At 37.6% G+C, this 23,564-nt stretch overlaps 2 protein-coding genes and 1 long non-coding RNA gene across 3 annotated transcripts in view; 2 read left to right on the top strand and 1 right to left on the bottom strand.

Annotated features, from left to right (window-relative positions):
* Nucleotides 1-23,564, bottom strand: part of LOC118737764 — a 188,302-nt gene that overhangs the window by 91,698 nt on the left and 73,040 nt on the right. Inside the window, exon 2 of the mRNA XM_036468510.1 lies at nt 9,694-9,816. Within this exon, the coding sequence (XP_036324403.1) occupies nt 9,694-9,816 (123 nt within the window). The remainder of the gene's footprint in view (nt 1-9,693; nt 9,817-23,564) is intronic.
* Nucleotides 1,690-2,788, top strand: LOC118737766. Its single transcript, XR_004992839.1, has 2 exons — nt 1,690-1,839; nt 1,899-2,788. It is a non-coding gene; the product is annotated as an uncharacterized LOC118737766 (long non-coding RNA).
* On the top strand, nt 13,696-16,134 carry LOC118737765 (serine/threonine-protein phosphatase 2A regulatory subunit B'' subunit gamma-like). Its single transcript, XM_036468511.1, has 3 exons — nt 13,696-14,174; nt 14,237-15,023; nt 15,186-16,134. Exons 1-3 carry the CDS (start codon nt 13,736-13,738, stop codon nt 15,274-15,276), a joined length of 1,317 nt encoding a protein of 438 aa, XP_036324404.1. The 5' UTR covers nt 13,696-13,735; the 3' UTR covers nt 15,277-16,134.

Raw genomic sequence — 23,564 nt, forward strand, 5'->3', positions numbered from 1 at the left:
CGCTTCAGTTGGAGAAGATTGAAGGATAAGTAGACATGTATGTATTTTCCGCTTAGTGGTTGTTGGAAATATTGATCGGCTAGGATTTGTCAACATGTGCGTTTGTTTGTGTAGCTAATGTATGACGTTCCAACTTTCCATGTCATATAAATGAAGCGCATAGAGTTCGAAACAGGGCCATCGATCTTGCGTATAATAGTTTTCTCGAAAGCCACCAAAGCCTTCTCATCTCTATTCGTCCTTGTGGTTTATATATGAGAAATCGAACGTGAAAGAGCTCTTCTTTTCAGTTGCCTACCAAGTCCAATGTAGCGCCTGTTAGGCAAAGTTATCCTTCGCTTCATATACAGATTGACTTGGTGATTGGTGATGCCAATGCTGGATTCTAAACGAGAAAATTGCTTCGCTCCTGCAAATTAATAACTATGTATCAAGCAGTGTATACACTAGTCACTACTCAATATGCGAAGATTCTTTGTTTGTCGCCAGAAGATTTTTTTGTCTTGTCCTCATTCATCGCCAGACCAACGACATAAAAATAGTAAGTTTTGCGGGTATCTCAAATTTAGACCCTCATAGAGGCAGCTTTCCTTTGTGCTATCAAAAGCTGGTATAAACGGTCCAGTGTAGAAATGTGCATTGGTCTGGGCGCATCTTCGTCAGCTTCTCGACGCAAAACTTACATCGCCCAACGCGGTAGTGATCCGAACGAATGTTTGCCCTTCGGATGAAACGGACTTCAGGAAAGTTCGAAGCGTATCTTTAATCTACCATAACGTGTCCAAACTGCTCTAAAGATGTTTCGACGCTGGACTCTGGTACTACGAACTAACATGTTGTCAAATGTTTTCTTGTCAGGACTAAATTTTCCAACTGTGCGCTCGTACGCGTGCATAAAGGATGCGTTTGCAACATCACCACAATGTTTTCATTCATATTAGTATCATGGTCTGCATTGTACATATTTTAATTTTGCGATAATTATCCCAACACCACAGGGGTTTCACTTTCCGAACTGAAGTTTCCGCACACAAAACCTTTTCGCGCCAAATTGCTGCAATCCATTTATTCTTTGTTTTGCTGGAATTTGCAATTTATTTAATTGCATTACGGTTTGGTAAGCCAAATAGAGGCAATTAATTCAATTTTGTAAATGCAACACATTCGCTACAGTCCCTCGAACTTTTTCTTCCTACACCATTCACAATCACACTCACCGGCAATGGAAGCAAAAAAAAAACGTAAACTCATTTGCAGCCTTCAACGGCACACACACACACACACACACATACAAAGATACATAGCCCTACTGAGCTGGCTGCTATTTCAGACAACTCCTTCCAGACGAAATTTACTCGAAATTCCTAGAATATTTTCAACTCAAATCCCATTGACTTATTTGTCTGAGTTCTTTAACACAAAAACAGAATGTAGTGCCCTCAGAGCTGAATTGCCAACAAGTGAAGTCCATCTCGTGCAATAAGAAAGCAGCATACTTCCAAAATTATGCAATACTAAGAGGCGCATGCGAAATACCCAGGCTGCTGCGGCTTAAATCATTTCGCGTTGGTAAATTGAGGCTTTTTCTTGCAACTTGCCGGCAGTTGCCTGCAGTAGTGCAGCCAGCTATTGGTGTTTCACGCGGCCGGCACCTTTTTGTGTGCAACTCTCTTATACATTTTTCGTATTCGGTTTTGGTGCTTGTGTGTTTATTTAAGGCGCTTAACGGTGTCAACAGCAGCAACGTAAAAGCGAATGATAAAGTAGGTGGTAGAAGCGAATACGAAAATTGCAATTATCATAAATAAGGACTGTCACTACCATATCGCTGCTGAAAGGGTATTTTGTTTTGTTCACGTCGAAAATCGATTGAGGTAAATATGTACATATGTACATAGGTATGGATGTTGGTGAGGTTCCCGGCTTTCAAATGAACAATAACATTGGTGTATTCCTTGGCAAATGGTCGGAGAGGAAAACAAAAGGCTTACGTACTTGTGTCCCGTGCACCTTTTCGTTTCTACGGTTGCTAAGCTAAATCGCCAATAAGTACTACTTTCCTTCCAGCCTTGGGCCGCAGGCAAACATCCACCAAGAACTACCAGCCCCCTAATTCTCGCTATTCATCGATTAACGTATTTATTACATGATATGCAGCCAGGGAGTCCACATCGGTTGTATTAGAACGGAGTCTTGCAAATTTAAAAATTTAAATGAGAGAGAGAGGAAGGGGAAAGCAGTAAGTAACTCGATAGAGTCCCCAAGGGAAAGGCTAAACGCGATCACACCGACATCGTAGATTCATTGTCAGACAAAGGGGACCTTTAGAAAGCCTTGCCAAAGGCACATAGTGGAAGAAGGTGAGAAATATAGAATGAAGTAACGCTCTATCGCAATACAATGCGGAGTTAGGTAACTTGAAGCGTGGGGTGAACGCACTAACCGTCTTGGTTCATTGCTAGACAATAGTAATAGTCATATCTATTGGCTGATTGCAAAGTAGAGGTTTGTAGAGATGGAGCTGCTGAGTATGATGCCCAGGCGGATGCATGAGGATGTGGAGAGCTGTTTTAAATTTTATGTGGCTAAAGGGAGTGATTGCAGAGACAAGGAGTCAAAGTGCGTCTAGAGGCAGTGGATAGCTCTGATCCATACAATTTCGATGGTTCAAGTATGGATCCTGTGAGGATGGAAGTCTCGAGGTTGGAAGGTATTAACGTAGTATCTAAGTCGGCCGCGAAAAAAATTTTTATAAAGTTTATATGTCTCATTTCTTTGTTTTCGCCTTCACTAGGTTATTTTGAAACTGAAAATAAAACCATATTTGTGGTGCACGCGGTGATGTTGTTACACATATGAACGGACCTACGAGTAAATAAAAGTTACTTGAATACGGGTAGTATCAATCTCCGGGAGCTTCTTCTTCAATCTTAGCCTCGTAAAAGCTCTGATGAAAAAGTTTGCATGATTCCAACCAGGGACCGCAACAGTTACAACTTTTATTATAAAAATCGTTCTTTAACAATTATTTTTTTACTTATATTTAATTACTCATTAAATAAAAGTTGCTTCTCAGTTTTATTTTATAAATTCAAAATAACAGTTATTTTTAATATTTATCTAAATAATCTGCAAATAACAGTTATTTTTGATTTTTATATTATATGTCTTAGATAACAATTATTGAATTGTTGACTGTTGTTTATAAAAGTCATCAATAAAACTCAGTCAGTGACTTAAATTTTTTAAATTATACTTATAAGAGTCACATATATAGGTCGTAGTAAACTTTTGTTTCCCAACATCTCCTTAGATGCGAAAAATGTTAGTGACTTTTATACGAATGATTTAAAAAATAAAAGTCGGTGACTGATTTATATTGATGACTTTTAAAAGTAAAAGTCACTGACTGATTTTTAGTGATGACTTTTATAAATAAAAGTCTTCAATAACTATTATCCAAGACATATAATAAAAAATCAAAAATAATTGTCATTTTGGATCTATAATATTCATATTTTAATAGCAAAAATAATTGTTTTTTTTTTTGTTAATTTGGATAAAAATTTATTTTCAAATTTGAGTCTCGGTATGTATCACTTAGTTGTAGAACATTTCCTTCATAGTGAATTTCGCATTTCCTGCCGCTAATGGACTTCGAAAAAGACAGATTTGACGGGTAAAGAGCTAAATTGGCAGCCCTGTTTATATGTAATATAATATAATTTTTTTTTCTAAAATAAAAAGCTATTCTTTGTAGACGAAAACAACTCATGTGGAAAGCTCATATTTTGTTGATCTTTAAACAGCTACGAAATAATAATTGCTTATGGAATTATCAAGCTGCATTGAGCTTCAACATGTCAGTTGCAGATATAAAGTGTATTGTCCTGCAATTGTTTTGAATAAAGTGATTAATTTCGCTGAAAGCTTTCAACGCACGCAAGAATTAAAGAACTTGGAAAATTGATTTATGTATACCCAAGCGTATGTACTTGCATAGTTCTAGATGCATAGGTGGCCTCTTACATCTGTCATTGTATAGACTGTATATATGTATGTATGTATATATCTGTGTTCATATGGAAAAGTAGCTTATGTCGAAAGGCTGGCTTTAGTATAATGCGGCATTCCTTTTACTCTTTAAACGGCAAGGAATTTTTTGATGAGACTTAATAAGAATATTGACTTGCTAGTATCGGAACTACTTCTTGCACGTTTATTTGCCGAAAGTTCTACAACAGCTCAGCGCCAGTGAGTCATTCGCAATCGTATGCTGCGAATGCCGATTTATACTAAAGCCAGCCTTTCGACTTAAGCTACTTTTCCATACGAACACAGATATATGAATACATATACGTTAATTTTCCGTTTCTTTGTATGTAAGCAACCTTCAAAGACATTGGGTCGTATGAATAAAAATAAATAATTGCCTTTTCTTCAAATTTCAGACCTTTTACTCAATTTATTCAATAAAATTGAAGTAAAAGGTATGAAATTTCAAGCAAAAGCAATTTCTTAGTTTTTATTCATACTGCCCATTATTTAATTAAAATTGTATGAGCAAATTTAAGTTCAACAATTGAGCGCTGACATATGCAGTTTCGTTCGTCTTTTCTTAATAACACTGAATCACAAATTTGTGTTTGCTTTCTTTTGAAAAATAAAAACATCAAATTTTAACAGTAGAAAAATTAGAAAACTAATTGTTCTGTGTAAAACTTTTGCACCTGTTCTATTACAATGGATGTATAAATAAAGTAAAGCTCTGGTACGTTTTTTAATTGGATGAAAAGAGAAGGCACGCCCCTGTTACTCACTTTCGCTACAATTATAACGAGTTGTACCTTCTTGCTATCTACGTTCTTTGGTAGCATATAAAAGCTCATATCTCATACAAAAAAAATCTATGCGCATTTTCATTTGACCGAACAGGACTTAATCCGGATCAACTGCACTTAATTCCCGAGTTGATGCGGATCAACGATGCCGTCTGTTGATGCTTTTACGCATGTATTAGGGCTGGGTGGCTAATCCGGATATTCGAATATCTAATTAAAAATTAACGAAATGAACGAAAATCAACCGGATGTCAATAATGAAGATTCAATAGATTCGCTTATTTTGAGAACAATTTATGGAAAGCATTCAAATAGAGCTTAGAAGATCCGCATAACCGAATAACCAAATTAACGGATATTAAGGAAAAGGGATATCCGGACTTGCGCATATACGGATAGCCTCCGCTCTAATATATACATTAGGGTGGTCTAAATATGCATGTGAAAAAGTAAAGTGTGAATTTTAGTGCTCTCTCATTGCATTTTTTTGTTTTATTTAGACCTATAAAAAGTAGCTAGTATCTATTGGCTAAATAACTGGGTATCATTACTGTAAGTCATTTGAAGGGAAACAGAGCTTTTGATCCAATTTCAAGAATTCTACACCATTTCTAAGAAAAATTTTCTTTTCCCGTATAAAATATTTATATGGAAAACTTTGAGCGCATTGAGTGACCTCTAAATATTTTATGGTTTCAAAATCAAAAAAAAAAAAAAAACAAGGATATACATATGTTTGTTCTCGGTATAGAATTCGCCCTGCAAAAATTTGAGGACCAGGTGGTCCACTGGGTCGTAGTTTTAAAGTATGAGCAAAAGGACCAGGCTGCATACTAGTAACTTGTTATGCTGACCTGGACCACTTCAAACGTAAAAAACTGATATATGTATTGAACACCACCTCTTCGTGGCCGATCGGCAATATGATTCGGTTGTCGAATGTGCCATGGTCCAAAAGGAGTAGTTGTCTAGGTGGTCCCATGTTATGCAGTGGTAGACCAAAAGTGGTCACATGTTATGCAGCGTTGGACCAGAGGTGGTCAGGTCCAATGGCATCGCAATGTTAATGTAACCATATTTTCTCCATATATTTGGACCATTTTGGTTACTAGTATTGGTTACAAGGTAGCGTGGTCCTGTACTAGTACTTAACCTAGTCCCACTTTTTGCAGGGCGGACTTAACTTTTTTTTCGACCACCCTAATTTGCATGGGCATATGTGTATGTTTTATGTACATTAATATGTATAAATTGGTTTATGTAAAGCATGTAAACAAGCTGCCCGATGAGCATATTCAGCCACGTACACAAAAGATTCAATGAAAATTTACTCACTTATACAACCATGCATGCACACACACTTGAATACTGTCATTCATTTAGGGGATTCACAAGACGTGTTAACCGTCGTAAAATCTTAAGGTTAACATCTTTTTTAATTAAAATGGTTTTAGGGGATTTCTAACTAAACCGAAATTCTTTTAAGCTGATAAAGAATATATAATTAGCCAACCCCCCAACCATTTTAACCGCTATTTTACATAAACAAGTGTTAAGCTTAAGATTTTACGACGGTTAACACGTCTTGTGAATCCCCTAATTGTAAAGATAATACTTATGAAGTAAGTACGTAGTACAGCAATTTCAATATTGATTGTAAAATTTTATTTTATTTTACTATACTATGAGTACTGCATTGCAAGTACTTACACGCGACATCTGCAGAAAATTCAGGGGCCGTAAGTAAATCTGACTGTTTGTCTATCCTCGTGCTGTAGTATATACGTACATAAATACATACATACATATATATGTAATAGATATACCGAAATTTGCGGAAAATTGTGATGCCGGGATTTCAGGATATTTTTTTATTGAGACATAACTTGAATATCAGAAAATAATCAATAACTGAAAGCATATAAAGCATGCCTTGAAATAAAACTATTTAAAATTTACGATCAACTGTACGTGTAATGTACGTGTATGTGTACGTAAGAGCAGCAAAGTACTGAAAACGGAGTCTTCTAATCTTGACCTGAACTTTTACATACAAAACTTTTTGTTGAAAAACATTTTTCGGCCTCAACAATTTTAGGCTGTACTGTCATTAAGCCATTTGAAGATAATGACCCCTATCTCCTCCATTACAAAATATTTGAACTTCTTTTACCAGCACGTCGGATAAATTATAAGTTTTTTGATTTGAGGATTTAAAAAATTATATATAACTTTTTCCTCAAAACTTTCTGTTTCGTTTACATTAACAACGCTATGAGTACATTCATTTAAATCTTCTTCAAAATAGGCTCAGGCTGCAGTTTTAAAAGTACAGTTTCAAGATTTTTGTTAATTGTAGTCAAAACGGCATTTTACAAAAATTACACTTCAAATTCATAAACAAGTTCTCACTATCAATTCCATATTTAAAATTATTCGAGATCACGGGATTAACGCAAGCAAATCCCGGCATTTTGACGACCTCAAAAACACCGAAATTTCGGGGTCCCGGTATTGGCATCCCTAGTATGTACGGAAGGGTGCAGAAAAGAACCCTGCTGTGTAAATTGAGACAGTCTTACGTTAATTTTGAGTTTTAATAATTACTACGTGACCGGGCTTAAACTGGTACAATTGTACATGAAGTTCATATTGTGACCATTTAGACTAGTTTAAAACTAGCTTGAACTGCAAAAGACGCCAATCGTCATAGACGAGTTCAATTGCCTTCGAAGTACATATTTGCAACAGCACTAGTTTTATAAATTCATGTAGATACTTTTGATTTGAACGTACAACGACCGTGCTTGTTGAGGAAATTAATGTAAGAAATTTAATTTTATCAGGCAAATTTATCTTCAATTTCCCATCGGATGATGAATCGCAAATTCAACACAATAAAAATCAACAATTTTTACCGCATTATTAATTTCTATTAATTTATATCCAACCATTAAAGAAATCGAAAGTTAATAGTTAACCTGTGCCATACAAAAACCTTTTTTAAGGTATCCCAACCTCTCATCCTCTTAGAAAACCACCCAGCAGCTTTCCAGTTGGACTGCCGGTCATGATTAATGGGCCTCACCGGGCCCAGTAGGGCTCATCCTAGCGTTAATATGTACTTTCAGGGCAGGATAGTTTGAACAATGTCTACATCGCTTCTGCGCTATACACCAGAACGGTAATGCTGGGTGATCTATAGACAAGTCGGCCAAGAGAAAATTCGGGCCCTATATTAAATATATGCTGCTCCACCCCCAAAAAATTTATGAACTTAGCAAAATAATTTTATTTTCTACAGAAAAAATTAACAAAGTATAGTTTCATTTGTACATGCAGTTAAAACAGAGATGAAAATTGCCGAATTTTTTTAATTAAAAAATATCAACATTTCAAAAATGATGGACTCTTTTATAGAGGAGTTTTCATTATTATCGTGGAGGATACCCTTCTACCTTCTCCTTAACTTTCAAGTGCTCGGTAGTCTTCATTTGTAGTATTTTCGCCGAAAATTTTTAATAAACATAAAATATAATGTTAATGTAAATCGGTTTCTCTTTTAGTAATTTATGTACATATGTATGTATGTACATATGAATGAATAATAGCGAAAACTTTTTCGCCATACCCAATACTCCCTCTTCGGTACCCAATACCGATTCCTTACATTAAACCGTCGCCGCTTTATATATTTAAAGTTTATAAAAAATATATTTTAATACCATTTTATATGATATCGGCTAAAAAGAAATTGAACTTGTCGCAATAGCATAATATTATTTTATCAGTTTTCACTTTAGTAGATCCAAGGTTCGAGAACAATACCTTGAGAGATAAAGAAACCTTTCGGGCCTAAAAAGATAATATCGTCCGATTCATGTAGAACAACAATTTTTCAGTCAAGTAACAGTTCCTCTGCATTATGGCGACGAACAGACATACATACGTATGTACAAATACATATACATTTTTCATTTCCATATTTTTGGCCTATGTGCGCCTTTTTAGAAACTTAAATATTTCGGTACCGGGTATCGAAAGTATTGGATACTTTTGAAATCGGTACCGAGTATCGATCAATACTTAAAAGTATCGACTCAGCACATCACTAAAAATTACGCTTAAACGGCTTGGCCTGTGAATGTGCAATAAATTCCTATTTTTTTCAAAAAGCATTGCCACCTGATACAAAATTTTAACTCCATTTATTATTAAGTTAAAGTTGGGGAACGCAACATCGGAATAGGTGGCAACCCTACTCAAAAGTTTTTGTTTATACCCTGCACTTTCATTTGGGATCCCAATTTTTCATCCAACAAACGGTGAAGATTTTACAGTTTTTAAACAGGTGGCAACCCTACTCAGAAAAATAATGCATTACTTCATATCTAGAGACTAAGGGCCAGTTTTTCAGTGCCAGTTTAAACTTAGATTAAGTAAACTGAGTTTAAATTGAACAGCTGGCTGACGTTTGATTGGCTGATCTTAGTTTAAACCACCCAAATCGGGAGTTTAAACTTAGTTTAAACCATGGTTGCGCACTGAAAAACTGGCCCTAAGTATTTCCATTTGACAGTGGCGGTGTAGAACTGACGGCTAGGATTGAATGTATCTAGTAATTTTCGAGGCCAATCCCTTTCATTTGACCCCTCATTTTTTGTAATCCACCGAACAGTGCGGATCTTGTAGTTTTTTAGATAGGTGGCAACCCTATTAAAATTCTATCTTATCCATACAGAGTATATTAAAGAGAATCTCGTCGTCAGCATATTCATCCTACTAAATTGAATACCTATTTATTAGAAAAATTTATTATATTTTCAAGTTCTTAAATTTACTTTCCACATACCTGGTATAGGCCCACATACTCTGGGTATTATTTCTAAAATAGCCGAACACGAGGGATCTTCGAAACATAGCTGTCGCGCTAAAATACAGTTCAGTATTGCCGACGCAACTTTTATGTTAGAACCTGTAAGTAAAAGGAAAATTGTATGTCATTAGTCGCTGAGTTTTAATAAAATTATGTACGTGAATTTCAAATATTTAAGTAGGTACTTTTTTAATCGATTTCAAACTATAAGGAAGTTAATTATTCGCCGTGTATACAAGGTAGTTGGCCTTCAAATTTAGATGAAATTTTCCAGGTTGAGGAACACGCCATATACCTATTGAGTAGTTTAACTTATTTAGGTCCAGTTTTCAGTGCAAGTTTAAACTTAGATCACGTAAACTTTAATGACAATATGTAGTAATAATTTAATTTTCATATTAAACTTGTTAAACTCTAATTCAATTATGACATACGAAAGGAAGTGCGATGGTAAGTAAAAAGGCATGAGGGTAAAAAGGTGCCTGTGATGCACAAAATTAAGTAGGAATGTGACAACACTATAACTTAAACGTAATATGATAAACCATTAATTTTCAATTTAATAAATGATGCCGAGAACTAATTTAATAAGAAAATTTAATTAAAAATTAAAATTTTTTATATTATACAATGAAGAGATTAGTAAATTTTTTATTTCAAACACCCTGTTAGCAAAGCTTCAAACCATGCACGTTGCCACCGCGATCACAAGGCGTATACGCCTTGCGCGATCACTTGCGTACTCAACTTCGACAGCAGCAGCGAGGCTTATGTGTGCTCCACATTGGCGATCAAAATCGACAGTTTTCTCGAATTTCCCCTGTTTGGCCGTGGGACCGCTCCTCATTCAACAGTCAGCCGCAAACATTTTTGTGATTGACTTTCAGTCAGAGGCCACGTTAAGGTTTTTCTGATAGTGTGTACTAGGGATGGGTAGTGGGGGGTTGAAATTCGATTTTTCCGAATTTCGAATATTGCCCAACCATTCGATTATTCGATTCGAAATTTGGTGGTGCAAATTCGATTTAACTCGAATTTTTTCGAATTTTCCAAAAAAATTTTATTTCAACTTCTGAATCGAGTTCGGAGAGGTTTGCGTTAAATATTTAACACCAAGTCATAAAATCTGTATCGTTCGTTCAATTAAAAAAAATGAAGTGTCAAATTCAAATAATCGCTTCCGCAGATGTTTACGTTAAATATTTAACACCAAGTCATAAAATCTTATCGTTCGTTCGATTTTCAACAAGGAGGTAGGTGTCAAATGAAAGGGCTTGCCCTGTACATGTGTAATATGGTTTTAGTTTTGTGCCATATGTATCTAAGAAAATCAAAAATAAATTATTTAGTAAGTTAAATAAAATACCCCAATATGGGTATCAATCGAAATGGTTTTGAATAAACTTTATTTTTTAATTACATTTTTAAAAACTCTTGTGCTTAAAATACTATGCAACAATTAAAATATTTTTGAGGTGCTTGAAGAGAGTGGCCACCTGTCTAAAAAGTTTAACTCAAACTACACTATGGCTCAGCCGAAACCAGCCCGGACTTTGTTAACATTCTCTGAAAATATACCCAGCCAGGAATAAAACACTCGGCGGATTTGCAAAAGTTAGCTCGTAGTTTTATTTCATGGCTTACTAAAGTCGAAAAAATAGTTAAAATAAATGTCTGAGCGAAATCAAAGTTTAAGACATATATAATAAAATTTCATGAGAAATATTTTCGTAGGACATTTTAACCCATTAGCTCGCGCCTAAAAGGCTTATTTTGACCCTTACTTCAAGAAATCCCGCCAAAAGCAAATTTGGAAGGTCGTTAGAGGATTGATATATTCTAGAAAATTATTCTCCTGGAAAGCCTCTACACATTTAAAATAAAAAATCAACAAAAAAACTAATTTTGTACAAAAAAAAATTTAAATTTGAGTTTGGAATAACAGTTCCTTTTAGGCACATATTTTTTGTCCCGATGCATCAGTCCGAAAAACATGTATTCTTTTTTACTTGCATCCCTAAGACAAATGGAGTGCCACACACAGTGATGACAAATTTAGTCAGAAAGAATAAAGTTGAAGAGTTGATTTTTTTGGAAATAAAGATGAAATTCGATTTTCTTCTAGAAAAATTCGATTTTATCCGAATTTTAGCAACATAATGTTCGATTTCGAAAATTCGCCATTTTGGAGCTAAAATTCGATTAAAATTCGAATATCGAAGCTTCGAATATCGAATTTACCCATCCCTAGTGTGTACCAAGTGTCAGTCAAGCCAAATATTCACAGCGTACACACATGTGTTAAGTAACGGTATGTAAGTACTTACAGCAGTATAAGTAGGAAGATATTTTCGAATATTATCAGTGCAATGTTAAAAATGGGCGTAAATCACAACTTTTTGAAAGAGTTTTTAGATTGCTATGAGATGCAACGTTGTCTCTGGGACATAAGTAGTCCAGAGTATGCGTTGCGTGACGAAAAAATAAAATATATAACTCAAATGAGATAAAATCATATATCATAGCTAATGCGATAATAAATAAGGCACCCCCATGTTTTTCCTCCATATTTCCTTGATGAATTTCGTAGCTTGAGTGATGGTTTAATCTCATATATTAAGGGCCGGTTACTCAAAGTCTGGTTAACGCTAACTACAGGTTATACATCATTATCGACGTTACCGACTTCCTGTTGTATGCATGGAGTCGAAGACGTCGACAACGATGCTTCTTCACTGCAAGGAGCCTTGCCCTATCCCCTGCGAAATCCTCGGCAACCCTTTTCACCACCTGGACGAAGGAGGTCAGACTGCCACTGGGTATTCACGTCGATGACGTAACAATACCGACGGTGAATAGCCCGAAAATCCTCGGAGTAACCTTCGACAGTCTGCTCTCCTTCTCGGCGCATACAACCGCAATTGTCAACAAAGTACAGAGCCGCAACAATGTCCTCAAGTCGCTGGCCGGCAGCACTTGGGGCAAAGATAAAGAAACGTTGTTGGCAACATACAAGACAATTGGCCGGCCGGTTCTGAACTAAGCAGCGCCCGTATGGTCGCCGGGGACTAGTAGGACGCAGTGGATGAAGCTGCAGACCTGCCAAAACACGGCATTATGAACTGCGACAGGATGCCTCCTGATGACGCCTCAACACCACCTTCACGACGAGGCCCAGATGCTCCCAGTAAAGGAGCATAACATAATGCTCTGCAAGCAGTTCCTCGCTGGGAGCCACAGACGTGGCCATCCCAGCGGGCAACTGCTCGCGGAAGAGCCCTCGCCACGGCACGTCAGGAGGCATCTTTACGAACTGACAGACGAAGTCCAGAGGTATATTAAACAACCTCTGGACCCGTCAACCTACCGACAGGCTCTGAACGGCATTCACATGGAATTATTTTCAAGTTATGTAGACTCCCGCCCTGCCGTTCTAGGCACACAACCACCGGACGTGGACGGGACAGAACTTTGTCTGCCTTGGGAGAACCGCACTACAATAGCCCAACTGCGCTCTGGCTATTGCAGCAGGCTCAACAGCTACCTGAGCAGAATCAACGAGGACGTGCCCAACCAATGCCCGGCATGTGCAGAGTCGCCACATGACTCCCGGCACCTCTTCACATGCCTTGAGAATCCCACTCAGCTAACGCCCCTGTCCCTATGGACAGCCCCTCTGGAAGTAGCACACTTCCTGGGCCTCCCCCTAGCTGAAATAGACGACAACGCTGATGGATGAACCGCCCCGAACAGGGCTTAGTAGCCGCTACACCAACAACAACAACAACAACGATGTTTAACCGCAGATTACTGTTAACCAGGCACTGAGTAACCGGCCCTTAGACGTCAGTCAAAACACATAAATTCTTGACTGCCAAACTTGATCGACAATGTGTATCACCCTTTATTACTGATAGTTGACGTAATCAGCTGTTCACTGCAATATTTATTTACTTTTATTCATTGATAAAAGTGGTTTTTACATACAAGTTTGTCTCAAATTTTTTTCATTTAAAGAATGGAACTCGATCCGGATATTGTAAAAGAATTTGAAAATCTTGATGTGTCTACGCAGAAACCAAGTGAAGAAGAGTTGCGCAGCTTTGATGCGGATGCGCCACTCAAGCCAACTGCACAATTGCAACATCACACTTATTCAACAATACCGAAATTTTTTCATGCGCCCCCACCACCAAACAATACCCTACGGCAAAATCTGCGCAAAGAGGCGCACTCACTATTCCTGCAGAAGCGTTCTCAAGAATTGCTAGACAACGATGAGCTAAGCGCCTTGTGGACGCTATTGGAGAAGCATTGCACACAGGTAACGCCGTTGGGGCAACAACTTATCGACTACGATGATTACCTAAAGCTGCTGGAAGCGGTGAGTGTAAAATGTCGCAAATATCTGACGGCGCGTCTGTATGCCAAATTGTTGTGCCATTCCATGTATCCAGGTGAGTGCCAAGACAACTAAGTTGGTTTGTGCATAAATTTAAATTAAATTGGACGTTTGCAGGCAAAGTAGAAATCGCTTCCATCTTCAATTATACAATGCGTAAAGTGTGGCTGACGCAAGGGCGCATCGGTTTATCGTTTTACGATGAAATAGGTCAAGGGTACCTGCGCGAAATCGATATGGAAAATTACATCATTGACATCATACCAACGCTGGCGCAGATTAGCAGTTGCGTACAGCCTTCCTTCCAAAGTTTCTATGTTTGTACAGTCGTGAAAAAGTTTTTCTTTTTTCTTGATCCGCTGCATACGGGACGCATACGCATACGTGACATACTGGCTTCAGGCCTGCTGACCGAATTGCTCGAATTGCGCGATGAGGAGGCGCCTAAAGAGTCGCAAGAGCTCAATTGGTTCTCAATGCCTTCGGTGCTTACTGTGTATGGTAACTACTTAAATTTGGATAAAGATCATAATGGCATGCTGAGCAAACAAGAATTGGCCGGTTATGGTTCGGGCACATTGACGTCGGTCTTCCTTGATCGCGTATTCGATGAGTGCCGCACTTTCGATGGGGAAATGGATTACAAGACATTTTTAGATTTTGTTCTAGCTTTGGATAATCGACATGAGCCACAGTCGCTGCACTACCTCTTCCGAATACTGGATGTGCAACACAAAGGCTATTTAACAGCACAAACACTGCATTATTTCTTCAAAGGCATACAAGAGCAAATAAATGCCGTTAATGCAGAGGCAGTCACTTTTGAAGATCTGAAGGACGAAATTTTCGACATGGTCAAGTCGAAGGACCCTTTTAAAATTACACTGCAGGATTTAATCAATTGGTATGTACCAACATTGCAGGCTTGAGTGCTACTTGTTTAAACATTAAATTCCAACTGCGCTATTGTTTGCACAGGCACAGACAGCGCAGTAGTTCTATGTACTAATTAAACTTTAATATTCCTTTATGTGCACATTCACCCGCATTTTCATTGTCATTGCAGTGGACAAGCAGAAACTGTTGTCTCCATCTTAATAGAATTTCACAAATTCTGGGCATACGAGAATCGTGAGGACGGTTCCCATAATGTTTAATTTTGGCCCATGAAAATTGAAACTTAATTGAAAGCGAACGATAAGCAAGAAACTCGACAATTGTGGGCTATATATGAATCACAGCAACAACCAGCTGTGGCAAGGGGTGTGCCGACTGCTGGGACTTTGAGCGCTTAACTCTGCTGCCATTTTAATGCTATTATGCCATAAGTACACAAAAGGGTGAAGATTGTTAAAAATTCGACATTTAAATTTAAGTGCTTTAGTATACGATTACAATAACAAAAAAAAAAACATAACATTCCAGCACAGCGATAAGCAGTAATTACGTGTAAGTGTAGTTTGTTGATATAGCAGATGCGACAGCGATTACATCAAGTCCACCTGTGGGCGTGATGCTTAGTAGATGTACAGCGATTGATAACAAATACATAATGGCTTTAAAATTAGATTTTGAAGATATGTACATTCAAATTGAGCATTGCCTTCGTGCTAAACACAAACAATTCATTGGTTCTTGCTAAGGCTACTATTTAAAACTTGCCATTTACTGAGTTGTTTTTTATTTTCGAGTACTAATTAAATTTTGTAGCGTTTTCTTTTCTGAAAATAATGTTGCATTTATTCTGCCCTGCGCCAGGGCTGTAAAGTTTTCGTGTTCTTTTTTCAGTGTCCGCATGCATATTGCATGCTCTTTCTTTAAAATGTGGCACTCTGATGATGTTGCCATATATGTAAGAAGGTGAAATTTTTTTCGGGAAAAGAAAACGCCATTAGTGTTAATAATTTTTTATTAATGCGCTTCATTTGTGTACTTAAGTTAAACAATTAAGATAAGTTATGCTATTAAGCTATACGACTTAAACATAAGTATTAAACCTTTAGTGCAAATTTTAAAGTAATGCTAATTAAATTTAAATGCTGTATAAAATTAAGAGTTAATAAAGTTGTGTTTACCGTTTTAAAATTACTTTAGATATAGTAAACAATTGAGTTTCTCCTAGTATGATATACTATACAATTATTGCATTTACATTTCTATTTAAATTAGCAGTCGGAACTTGAAAATTCATTTCCAAGTTTGTAAAAATGAATATTCAAAACTGTTGTGCTAAAACAAAAATCACAAAAATGGATAATTTAGAAACGGCCGGAAAATTTCCTTGTTTTATTATAGGTTTCGAGGTTTGATATCGGAAGATTACTGATGACTGTCGACCACTCATATAATTCGCCGACCACCGTTTGAGTGTCGGTGAGAGAGAGGAGGCGTCAATGTATTCCAGTTGCTTGGAACCGCAGACGTTGTCAAACGCCTTTGACAAGTCCAACGCTACTAGGACTGATCTCTCACAGGGGCGGTTGCGGTTTAGGCCACGAGTTATTTGGGAGTTTATGCCGTTAAGTGCTGTTGTTGTGCTGTGCATTTTACCGAAACCATGCTGGCGTCAGGTGCTAGGTTTCCCCGACCGGGGAAAGGAGCGTTATCGGACGATAAGAGTGTCCTTTGTTGGCGGGTCTCCCCTGTTTCAGTAGTGGGACCACTCTCCCTGATTTCTACACATCAGAAATGATGAGAGTGGCAATTGACAGGTCGAGTACCTCCGTTAGGTATGCTACTTCTGCGGGCCTCAAATGTTTCAGCATCTCATCTATCGGTAGGCTCGGGAATGCGGCAGTTTCGACGGAGTCGCAGAATTGGTAGATGAGTTGGTTTGAGTTGTTGAGAGGACATGTGAAGAGGTGCTTATGTATATAGATAGATATATATTTAAAAAGAGTTATGCACAGCGACCCAGTGATTCAATTTTACCTTCCAGTCATCAACATATTATTTATTCATTTGGTAAAGGAGTTAATGGGCTCCCTTTTTGGACACATTGAGGCATTGCTATTCATTCGTCGCCTCGATATGGCCTCATATTGTAGGAGCAGATGCAATGGTGTCTCTTTAGGTGAGTCGCTGAAACGACAGAGATCATTCGACCAGATTCTCAACTTATGCAGATGTCTTCTTAGGCCGCAGTGCCCAGTGAGAATGCATGTAATGATTGTACCTCCCCCGTGAGCTTTTGGCTTGACGAAGCCCTATTGTACTATGTCGTGTTATTCTCTCCTATTAATTGTTCATTTCCTAAGCTCTTCCTTATTTGTGTTTAGACCTACTGCAAAAAATGTTCCGGAAGCTGGGACCGCCTCAGTTCTTGCTAAGCTGGTCGACGCATGCCTTTAGCCTTTGTGGAGAGCTATTTTTTTCAAAAAGAGTAGGGCAAGCGGGAGCTGAAATCCTAGAATAAGCTTGGCTGTCTGTACTGTTCACATACTGGAAAATGTGTGCGTATGTTTGAGACCTATCTATAGGCCCTCTGGCTCAGCGGAAGACGTATGTGCATGGTGACAGGTAACAAGACCAACGGAAATAAGGTCAAATGACACTATTTTGCATACTGGTGCGAAATAAAGTCAATTGACATTATTACCCTTTCAAAAGCGAAATAAAATCAACAAAAATTTGGAAATAAAGTAAATGATGGTATTGCCTTATTCAAGTGGAAATAGCGTCAACAATACTTAACGTATGTCGATTCAAAGAAAACGATTTTGTTCTTGCATAGTACAGGAGATATTAATGTTGTTACAATAAACATTGCCAAATCCTCAGTGTGCTACTAATCAACTCACAATCAAGAACCACCACCAATTGATTTTATTAAAAAATTTAAAATTACGAATATAGTAAAAACGCGATGCGAAAAACCAAACGCAAAAAGAGCTGAATTACGGAAATATTTGAAGAAAGAATATAGAAATGATCATGAACTTACAAAACATGTTTCATTTCCAAAAATAAGGGGAACACTATTAAATTGATGGGATTGCCGCCATGCCCAAAAACCTGGAGAAACACTGAAAGAATTGTGTCTTTAAATTTCCCTCGATCTGCAATTTTGAACGAACTCGGAATGTCTAAGGTAACGAGAAACCAACCTTTCTATAAGGAAACAATTATAGAAAAGGAATTTACTGTATTCAAGTCGCCATCAATTGGGATCCGCTTCAGTAGAAACGGTATACCGTCGGATTCCTAGGGTATATCTCTCGATTTGTAGTATAAGGGATTTCACACTGTGGTTATTGCACGATCAGAGACGGTAGCTACGTCTATAAAATGGTACTCACATCTGGGCGCATAGTTCAGAGCAGGCGCGAAAGTGGTTATCTAAGACGGCAATTGCGCTTGACTGATACGAGACCTGACAAACCGAAAAGGTAGTGGGTTCGGGAACTACTGAATGGATTTTACACAGGCAGATGGAGAGCGATCAGGTTATAAAAGGGGTGCCCATATTTTTCGTGGGAGCTCCAAGATGCTTGGGGTACCGACGAATAGCGCAGACTGTGCGTTACAAATGACCACTGAAGCAGTCCGCGTAACGCGTGGTCTACTCCCTGTAAGGCATAGCACCAGAACAGGTCTTATGATGGTTTCATTCGTTATAAGAGTTGCACCTTGACGAAGTGGTGTGTTGGTGTCTTCTTTGGCAAACGTAGCAAACATAGTATGCTGGTCTAAACAGGTTTAGATCGCTGAAACAACAGTGCTTAGTCCAGATAAGCCAGGGTCATTTTGATGCGTCGAAGCTGAATTCTTGGGCCACTACTTTCTAACGATTTTATTTATTTTGGGTCTGTACATAGTTACTTATGTATATACTCGCACATTCTATATTTTTTATCGAATTTTGCCCAACCATGCTTGCGAGCCTTTGGGGATATACCATTTTTCAAAAACTTGTATAAAACATTCATTTGCATGCCATTATTTTTGCATACAACAACACTCATAAATTTGTATGTACGAATATAGTATGTGTACAAACCAAAGGAAGAAAAGGTGCACAAATCAACTGTCCGCGTTCCGATGACCACTGCCTACTACATACTCCTCCTTAACTGTCTGCCTTTCATTTCGTTTCGGTATGCGGCCGCACATTTGACATCCAATTCATTTTCTCCTTCACCGCTTACATGGTCACATCAGCTATGAAGTTGAACAACTGGCTGCCTTACTGCTTGAATGGTTGGCTCGTCTGCACTGTTGTCGGTTGACATTTGTCCACCAAGTACAGGCAACCGCAGTCGAGTCTAATCTGCTGCCATTTTTCGCGAATTGCAGTGGATATACATAAATAAATGTACCTACATACTTACACACACACACAAATCCCTTGGATGTTTTTCTGCTTAAACTTCCATTTGCAGCGGATAATGAAAATCCACCATATGCACTACCAATTCACACTCCGACTAAGCCCCGCGGAAGCACAGTCAAAGTTTGAACCCTCAAGGATTTCCGTAGTTGCATAAAATGTTTCAAACTGAAACACACACACATAAAAAAGCGGAAATTTATTCGTAACAAACAAATTGCGACTTTGCAGTTCACTTTTCAAAATTTTCCCCATATCTATCTCTGCTCCTTCTTTGCCACACATACGGCCCAACTAGCACGCCAGCGTTGCAGCTCTCCAGTCGCTTTGCATTTTTGGGGCTCTCATTATCGAAATGACCATTGCTGTTGCTTACTAGCAGCTAAATATGAGGAGTGCACGAGCGTAAGAGAAGCGAACGAGGCAAAAGTTTGGCACATTGCGCTGCAACTTTATTGCCAGCCAACGCGAAGACCAATGCATTTTTTACCAAAAAGCACTTTGGGGATTTGCGCTAGAGATGAGCACAAGTCTGTTGAAGGCACGCGATCTACAGTGTAAATATTTCTGTCTAACTCGTTATTGGATAGATGAATACTCGTGACGCCCCCTAAAATATGTATCAAGATGTTACTAGACCAAACGAGTCCTGAACATAGTTGGGAATATTTAATTCGAACCAGATTCTGATAGCTTCTCGGTTTGTTAGAAAATTGTTTAAGCTATTTTTGCAGCTACCAAAGGAAACACCGCACTTTGCTAAATAAATGCCAGCCTTCTAAGGTACTCAGAGGTATTCGTCCTTAAAACGAGGAAAAGGTAGGGGTGAGCTCATGATTAGAGCATGAATTCCAGCGTAATTTAGGGGATTAGGTGTGCAAGATAGGAGTATCTGAGCGCGACTGCTAACACCATGCGTCGAAATGCATGCTGTGTGTGTCATTAAATTTATGAAATTTTTGCACTTGCACTTCTCAACTGCCATGTAATAAAACTCTTTTAAGTTATAATTTGACGACAGTTCAAAGTTCGCGTAGCCTAGTCTGATGCATCCTCCAAACAATAATTCCGGAGCCTTTTGCGGACTCTACATGATTGTAAGGTGGTTAATGAACTTCACTATTGGCCAAAGTTCCTACCCACCTTCTTTGATCAAATAAATATATATTTTTTTTTATATACATAAATACATACATGCAAACATACTGGTTTCCCCTCTCATTGAGTTATTCAGTATCAGTATCAATAATTTGTGGTGGTTCTGGAGACTGTAAGATATGCTAAAGTCATTTGGACATTGTTCCGATGGTAATACTAAGCCCCGTGCAAGTCCGCTGTTCTAACAATCGTCGTAGTCAAGCTCTACTAACAAAAGGTCCAAAAAACGGTCCCTGGAGCGATGGGTAATGAGGAGTTAGCTTAAGGGGAGAAGTTAAGAGGCGGTTAGTGTCGTGTGCTGTGCCTTCATAAGCCAGACATTGGCGTCGTATTTGGATAGTCAGGAACTTAACCTGCTATAGCATAAAAACCTTAATTGCGCCAGGGTTACGTGGGTCTCTTGAGACATCTGAAGCTATTCGTCTGCAATGGGTGGTGGTTGAGCTCCGATTACGTCATTTTTCAGACGAGTGCTGGTAAAGGTAGTTTTTGTCTGTCGTTGAAAGTCGTGTATACCCTGTCTGCATAGCACCAGGTTCAGTGGTTGTACGGTGTAAGCCTGAATCCATTACGTTGGTTCGTAGAGATACCTTTTGACGTGCAAGAGCTCCGGCCCGGCTTAAGCTCAAAAAGTGCTCCAACGTTTAGTTCCCTTCAAGGCTGGAATGTGTAAACTCTAGTTGTCCGCAGTCACATTTTGCCCCCAATCAAAATATTCACTCAGTTTCTGACAGTGGCTTTGACGGATGCTTGACCTCAGCTTTTTAAAATGACCCAGCAAAAACTTTGGTTATTTGGTAAGCGCTTCGATTTTTGTATCGGTGGAGAAACGTATTACAATACACCTCAATACTAAATTTTACACTTATTCGCTTACCTCCAATGATAAGTTATGCATTCTGTAAACTTGATGGTAAGTGGTGAATCTCGGAGAGTGCTTACCCAATCTAGCATTACTTTAACCTGAGCCCGTCATTGGAGGTGTTTTATCAAGGACCTGTGATATTGTAGTAACACTATGAAAGCTTTAAAGGTATTTTGTTCAATGTGAGACTTCCATAAAAGTTTACAATTCAAAATTATACCTAAATTGTTTAATTCAAAAGAAATCTGAAAGGAGACACTAAAGGTAGGGGTGAGAAGGCCGCCCAACCTCCTTCTAGTGGAAGTGCCATTGTCGAACACCAATATCAGGCTGACGACTCAGCTTATGAGATCAGTGAAATTCCCTCTGAAGGGTCAGAAGGCTTAGAGATGTAGAAGTTAAACAGTAGTGGGGATATAGAGCTGCGCATTATGGGACGACCTGCTTAATTCTTTTTGGCTTCGAGGTTTGATCCCGAAATAGCACAGATGATAGCAAAAGACGGATTTTACAATATCATAATGAAAGGCCGCTTGACCTGGTAACACCATGTATGTTAAGCCTGTCTAAGTGAGCCTCTTACCAGCCAACTTAGCATACCTAACCTCATCTATATAATCTACATTAGCTTTGCTAAAAAGCCACAAGGGGTCAATTCCGGCTAAGGTAGTTGCGATTCTTTTGTAGATAAGCCAATTCAAAGAAAGTAAGCAGGGTAGCTGTTTATTCTGGCACGAAAGTCTAAAAAAAGCTCCCTTCCCTACTTTAATGTTTAAAACCACTTTTGGCAGAATGTCCTTGAACATGTTTCAAATGGAGATGTATTCGCAATAGGGGCATTCCAAAGTAACCGGGGTCAAACGGTTAACACTTGAAGTCAGATATCAGTTTAATATGAAACTGATAAAATATAAAATTTAATTATATAAATTACACAGAAATTTAACATTTTCCAAAGATGACACCCGCTTCTCTGAGTTATTGGATTCTTTACCCAATTTTAGACAGACTACAAATATTTCGTTCGTACGGGCTTTCTCGAATGTAGTTAGTAGAATGTTAAGTAGCATTTTATGTTTTTAAAATAAAACAATAAAACTTATTTTAGCTTGTGACGGGTGGACAACATTTTGTGACGGGTGAGATGGGTCAGAATTGAGGGCACATATGTAGTTCAAGAGTTAAATGAACACCGCTGGCTTGATGTGAACATTTATTATACGTTTGAACAATGTGAAACTCTTTTTTTTCCAAATTAATTCATTTTTATTTAATTTTCTTGAAATTTTTAATTGTAAATACATTTTTTTTTTGTAAATAATTTGTTTTTCAATTTTTAGATTTTATTGTTTTACAACGTTTTTCTTTAATTCAAAATTTTTTTAATTTTTTAATTTATTTTTAATTTTATTTTTATTTTCTTTAAATTGTCTTTTTTCAATTGATTTTTTTTAATATTTTAGATTTTATTGTGTTGAAAGGAAAATAGATATGTATCTACGCATTTATTAATTAGATTTAATTTTTAAAAGCTCATTTATTATTTTTTTTTAATTTACTTAGCTTTTAATTTAAGATTTAATTGCTTTAAATAGAAAGGTATTTTTTTTTTAAATTAATTTTTTTGGAACTTGTTTAGTTTTCCTTTTTTAAGTTTAAGAGAGTGAAACTTGTCTTATTTCAAAACCGATCACTCTTTTATCCCTAATTATCTCTTGATCATATATCTAAGTATCGATATTTTAGTATAAATGGATAAGGGAATGATGCGTGGTAGAACAAATAAAAAAAATACGAGATAGGGTTCGGGGCACCTTTCAAAATATTTTCTCTTGTCGGAGGAGGTGCTGAAAAAAAAGCTTTACTTTTTTATGTAAAATTTAGGAGGATGCTCATGAAATGTTTCAATCTAGAAGTTTATATATTGTACATATATTAACCAATTGGGTTAAGCAACCTAAGATCATTTAAAATTTGACTTAATTGAAAGAATATTACAAGCTTCAGTAGAGCGTTTCAAGGCCATTGAGCAACCTGTATAGATTACAATAGACAATTGAATTTTGGTATAGATATGACAAATACAAAAATCA

The sequence above is a fragment of the Rhagoletis pomonella genome, unplaced genomic scaffold (assembly GCF_013731165.1).
Source record: "Rhagoletis pomonella isolate Grant_MI unplaced genomic scaffold, Rhpom_1.0 Rhpom_scaffold_00004, whole genome shotgun sequence".
NCBI classification, from domain to species: Eukaryota; Metazoa; Arthropoda; class Insecta; order Diptera; family Tephritidae; genus Rhagoletis; species Rhagoletis pomonella.